The sequence below is a fragment of the Choristoneura fumiferana genome, chromosome 2 (assembly GCF_025370935.1).
Source record: "Choristoneura fumiferana chromosome 2, NRCan_CFum_1, whole genome shotgun sequence".
Taxonomy (NCBI): Eukaryota; Metazoa; Arthropoda; class Insecta; order Lepidoptera; family Tortricidae; genus Choristoneura; species Choristoneura fumiferana.
Window position 1 is genome coordinate 18,701,117 of NC_133473.1, and position 6,038 is coordinate 18,707,154.

Sequence of the window (6,038 nt, forward strand, 5' to 3'; positions counted from 1 at the left end):
TGTTAACATTTTATTACTTCTATCATGGTTTATTCGAAAGTAGTTTTAAATTTGTTAATTTATCTAACCTGCAAAAGTTACAAAAGTAAAAAAACATAAGGAAGACAATGATGATTTAAGTAATATGGAAGTCAAAAGTCATCAGTAGTTGTTGTTGTTTCTTTAAAAAAATATGGCTCTGTCCATCGGAGGACAATTTTGCCAGTGTCTAGTAGTTTTTGCCGTTGTACGGTAAAAAAGTTCTAGAAAACGAAATATGAGAGGTAATGGTGGATGAACGATGACAGCGCGTATCAGTAGTTATAATTAATACCTAATTGAAGTAAAAGTTTTCCAACAGGGTTCTTTCGTCTCACTGAATATCAACCCAGCCCTATTATGGCTTTCTTTATGATGTTATAAAAGTTGAAGGATTTTGGGGAATTTTTGCAAGATTGGGAATTCTGTTACCTACGTAGCTACAAAGCGAATAAGAAAAGAACAAAAAACTCCTTAGCTTTTCTAAGATTTCCCAGCTCACAAAATAAGTTGACATTTTTATAAATACTCAACAAAATTAACTAAATTAAAACTACAGTGTACTCAATTAAATAGATTAAAAATCTACGGAATAATAGTGCTCAAAATGCTGGAAGCGTGTTCTCGTCGAATAGCGATGTTAAAAAACAGCAACCAGCATTTTAGTCACCAGTTGTGTCATCCAGGCTCTCTTTTAACTCTCTCAGAATCTCAAAACTGACAGCAATAAAACTGTAACTGCATTTTAATTAGAATCAAACTTACAAACAACTTGCATGTGCAGCGGCGGGGAACGACCATCCCCTTCCACGTTGGAGGCAGTGCACGTGTATTTGCCTGCTTGGTGCCGCGACACGTTGCGAAGTGCCAGGTTTGTGTTGCCTGTTAGTATCACTCCGCTAGCTGCGTTGTGCTGCAGTATTGTATCCTGAGACAAAGTTTAGTTAAGTTATCTGTCATCAATACAATACAATAATACACAGCGATACAGAAAACAGGTACACAGAGAAATTACTCAATTTATTGTACGACCAGCAAACAGAAAGAAGGAAGGACTAGAACACAGTGCATTAACACAGAGAAATGCACAAACACATCTACACATACACATTATCGTACATATTATACACGTCTAAAATAAATATAGGCAATGGGATAAACAGCCACATATAAATTAATGAATAAATAAATTAACTAGGATAAAGCTAATTATCACACCATCATCTTATAATTATTAGCTTTATGATAATTTATTTATTTATTTGTTGCTGTTTATCTCACTGCCTATATTTATTTTAGAGGTATATTATATGTACGATATAATTATGTATGTATTCGTAGATGTATTTCTGTTACGTTTTAATTTTATGATCTACTTTTAATGCACGACCTGTTGTAAACTACTCCTTCCTTCTTTCTGTAAAAAAGAATGCCTGGAAGAGATCGCTCTTAAGCGATAAAGCCGCCTATTGCTTACCTTGTTGTTGGTTGTTGTTGCTCTGTGTATCTGTTTTCTGTATCGCTTACTATTTCTGGTGTACAATAAAGAGCCTTTGTATTGTATTGTATTGTATTGTAAAGTGTGTACGTGTATACTTAAGCTCTCATGTAATGGCCTGATGTGTATGATTTGTTAGCTCAAATCGTATTAGTATTTTGTAGCATGAATGAGCTTGTTCTAAGCTTGCGAGTTCAGTTAAAAATTTAATCAACCCTTTGGTGCGATTGTGGTCAAACATAAACATCTTTTCAATGAAAAAGGAGAGAAGCAAAATTCCTGTAGATTTACTTTTTTTTTATTCGACTGGACGGCAGACGAGCAAGTGGGTCTCCTGGTGGTAAAAGATTACCACCACCCAAAGACACCTGCAACACCAGGGGGACTTTTGACTTTCCTGTCTGTATGTTAATATGAATCTATGTGGTGACCTAGAACAGTTTTTTTTACAAGAAACAAGAGCTTACAAGACAAGAACAGCAAATCGGCACATACTGCGTTATAACTTATTTACATTTTTATTCGAACGGACTGTTGCTGTTGACCTCAGATGGCTTTTACAGCTTACCGGAGAGAGGGCGAGCTGCCAGATGGGCCAATCAGCAAGTGGTAGTTTTAACTTAGCGTGCCAAAGGGTGCTCGACCTCAGAATTTGGACGCTAAGGGAGAGTTATGCAAGCAATCGGAATTTCATTTCATCATCATCATCATCAGTCGGAAGACGTCCACTGCTGAACAAAGGCCTCCCCCTTAGAACGCCGCAATGAACGGAACGACAACTCGCCACTTGCATCCACCGTGGGAAGCGTGGTGGTCCGGTTCGTGGTCGCCACTCGAGGACTTGTCTTCCCCAACTTAATTCATCACTTCGCGACTTTGGGGTATCGTAATAGTCCAAAGCCAAAGAAAGACAAAAGCAAGGTAAGCCTACTATAAAGCAAACACCAACTTGTAAAAAATAGTACCAAAATCTATGGGACGAGCCTCCGGGTTTAATCCCACCTAGTGGGAACAAGCAACAATAGCGTAATAAATTACGGCAACCCTATGGGCGTGAATAGTTGCAGTTTGATTGTCGGTTTGAAAGTTGGCGCAATCGTCGTACATTCCCCATCACTATTATTGTGACATCAGCATGAATCGGCTGGGTCACCGAGGTCAAGGCCTAGTTTGTTCTAAAATCCCCGTCTGTCCCAACCCATTATCTCGCCATGCTGGCCTTTGTTTCAGATTGTTGAATCAATTGACTCAATATCAATGATTGTAACGAATTTATTACGTTTTTTTTTGACAGAATTATGTTTTTATCCCAAGACTCGTTAAAATTTAATTGATGGAAGAAATTATAAAATAACGAATTAATATCTACCTACATAATAAGAGTTTCATAAAATTAATTATTTAGTAGGTAGCTGTCTGAAATTACAACTTGATAATTAATTATTCAAGAGTTTTCGGGCATGAATATGTTTTGAGAGAAGGACTCCTGTTTAATTGGCATACATTGTTATTGCTACAGTTACTTTATAGCTATGGCGTTTTCAATTCATTTTTGAAATACGTTATGATTATGAAGCATGCAATTGAAGCTTTTAATAAACAGTAAATGTGCCGAGCTCATGTTGCGAAAAAATCGCAAGCATTTCATTTTAAATTCGTGTTATTCTCGACTATTTTTTTCATTAAAATCGTCATAAGCCGACGTGGCTTGCGTACTGAATGCACCTAATGCATCAAATACAAGGTCTATTGACATACACATATAGCCAGTTGCGAGCGTGGCTTTTGAATTTATCTGCACTAGTACCTATTGCTGTAACTAACTTTTTCAAAGTCAATTAAAACGAGGACCAAATGGAATGAATGTGTTTTGATTTTATAACCGCAATATGTAAGTTGTGTACGTGACACATCAAAAAATCTTTGCCCATTAGATACAACATGCCATCATCATCATAATGTCCCACTGATGGGCACAGGCCTCCTTGCAGAATGAGAGAGCTTTGGCCGTAGTTCCCACGCGGGCCCAGTGCGGATTGGGAACTTACCATATAATCACCATAATTATCTTGATGAACAAATTTATGCATGCATCACGGGTTCTTGTTTCACATTTGTCTCTAGTTTTGATTCTGATTCTGCGATGGTGTACAAACGCGGGCCGTTTTTAAGCATCGGACTGGCCACGTCGCGTGTCCAGTGCTGTGTACGTCAAATAAGTACGGTACTTTGCCTGTGACGGGTTAGTCCTGGGGGGGCTCTGGGGGGCGCTGGGGGTCCTACGAAATTCGAAGTTCGTATCGTACCGTCCCTCTCACTCTCTTATTAAATAATATTAGCACTTCGTAGTATAGGCCTGAGATTGTGATCTTGGGATTAATGTACAATCTTTAATTGCTGAAGCAGAACGAATGACGATAAGTCATCGATTCAGCCAATATGCGTCCCACAGCGAAGTACACGCCTCCTCTTAGAATGGGAGGGCTTGGACCAGTTTGGATTGGATATTTTACAAGAACCATTGAATTTCTTTACAGGCAGGCGTACCTACGCAGGTTTGATCAAGATGTTTTCCGTCACCGGAAAGTTTATCGTAAATTTCAAATGAATGCGAGCCTAGGTTCGAACCTAGCTTCAGAGGCCATAGGTTAAACCACTAGTCTACCATGGCCAATAATGTACGGTACGACCTGATAGTAGAAACCTTCATGTTATTGACGTAAGGGAGCAAATTATCAAGTTGTTCATTCCGGGTCGGCAAATACGAGGTCGTACACTAACCGCACCAACTCCTACCTAAGTACCTGCTAATGCAGTGAAATGCTATGTTACTTACTCTCTCTCACTGTAATTTTTGATGTTATACAAATTTATGATACCGATAAGCAATTCACATCAAGACTAAGTGTCTACAAATCTGAAACGACAACCCAATCCACTCAAAAGAAAACCACTTGACAATCCCAACCCTACATCGTATTGTAAACTAACAAGTCACGTCCTGGTTTTATGCACCCAAAATAATGAAGATGCACTCACGTCGTGTTCCCACACCACTTTATAAGCCGGTGGATTTGCGTCCACATCGCAGCCGAAGTACACGTCGTCCCCCTCCTCTATGTCGTTTGGGTTTATCTTAGCGCCTAAATGCATCGTCGCTACTGGCACATCTGTGAACAAGAGCAGTTTAGACTTGACCGTTCTCACATAAGGTTTACTTTGTGGGAGGATCTTAAGAGGGTTTCCTAAATGAATGCATAATTTGGGAACTACTGAATTATGCAGCATAACCGAGTAGTTTCTAAGGCCCACTTGCAGTAAACACATAAATCTCGAGTTAGCGTTAAGCTCAGTTTAGTAGTGTCAAATTGTATGGAACTGTCAAGCTTAAGCCTGGATTAACTACTAAATCTAGATTTATTTTTTCCTGCAAGACGGCCTTAAGCATAAATTATTCTATATTTATTGAAAAAGGATAACAGTTTAGGAGGTTGCTTTTTACCGTGCTCTTTTGACACAAATTGGTAGAATTTCAAAAAGCCAATATAACAGTCATGAACAGGGTTTGTTGAGCCACCTACCATTGATCGTAATTTGGAATGCTATTTCTGGTTTATTAATGACTGAATAATGAATATTTACTAGAGGTATAATATACCTAACTCAGCTAAATTATGAACAGTGGCGAGTGGCTCAACAATCCCGGTGCGCGATGCGTTGATACATTTCGATGAATATTTTAACCTTCTATGAAATTTAAAAAGTGTGCGGTTCATTAAGTTGTTCGCAACATGACTAAGACATTAAATCTCAGAAGGCGTTGATATACAAGGGTCATATAAAACGAGAAAGTCATACTTTTTTCTTTTCATGACACATAACTTACAACAGTGAAGCCGAAATCCGAGTCACAGATCAGATAATGACATTATAAGCTTGTAACTAAAACCAATCAAATTGATAAGATACATATGAATAATATAAATTGAATTTCCATTATTACATCGATCGGAACAAAAATGTGCTGGCGGTTAAATACTTATGAAACTATTAAGTTTTTTGGTCAAGGTAATCTGTATCGGTGACCTTAGAGCCATTAAATAATTAAATGGATAGATCGTAAACATTGTTTGAATAACAAAAATAGAAAAGAAAAGAAAGAAGGAAAACATGGACTACATGGAGATAAATAAATAAAATAAAATAAAGATGAAAATGCTCATGTCACGAAATGGTCCCAAATCAGCAAACTGCCGGTCTTACGAACGGCGTTGATCTTCCTTTGGGAAAATAGTGCACACTGCTCCAAAAATGGGTTATGGCAGAGATCTTGCTTCAAAATGGTATTTTAAATTTCTTATCATCTTAGTAGCTTTAAATAAACTCACAGTAAATGTTGAGTGGCAGCTTGCTCTCGATGCTAGAATGGTTGAACTTGGGATGCTCGGCGCGGCAAGTGAGCGTTTGCCCATTGTGCGTTTTCAAAGGCGTCCATTGCAGCAGCGATTGCGTCTCGTTGCCG

General features: G+C 38.3%; 1 protein-coding gene across 1 annotated transcript in view; it reads right to left on the reverse strand.

Annotated features, from left to right (window-relative positions):
- Positions 1-6,038, reverse strand: part of LOC141445312 (neural cell adhesion molecule 2-like) — a 359,544-nt gene that overhangs the window by 24,429 nt on the left and 329,077 nt on the right. Inside the window, exons 9-10 of the mRNA XM_074111106.1 lie at positions 4,556-4,686; positions 784-946 (exon numbers count right to left, since the gene is read on the reverse strand). Coding sequence (XP_073967207.1) covers positions 784-946; positions 4,556-4,686 — 294 coding nt within the window. The remainder of the gene's footprint in view (positions 1-783; positions 947-4,555; positions 4,687-6,038) is intronic.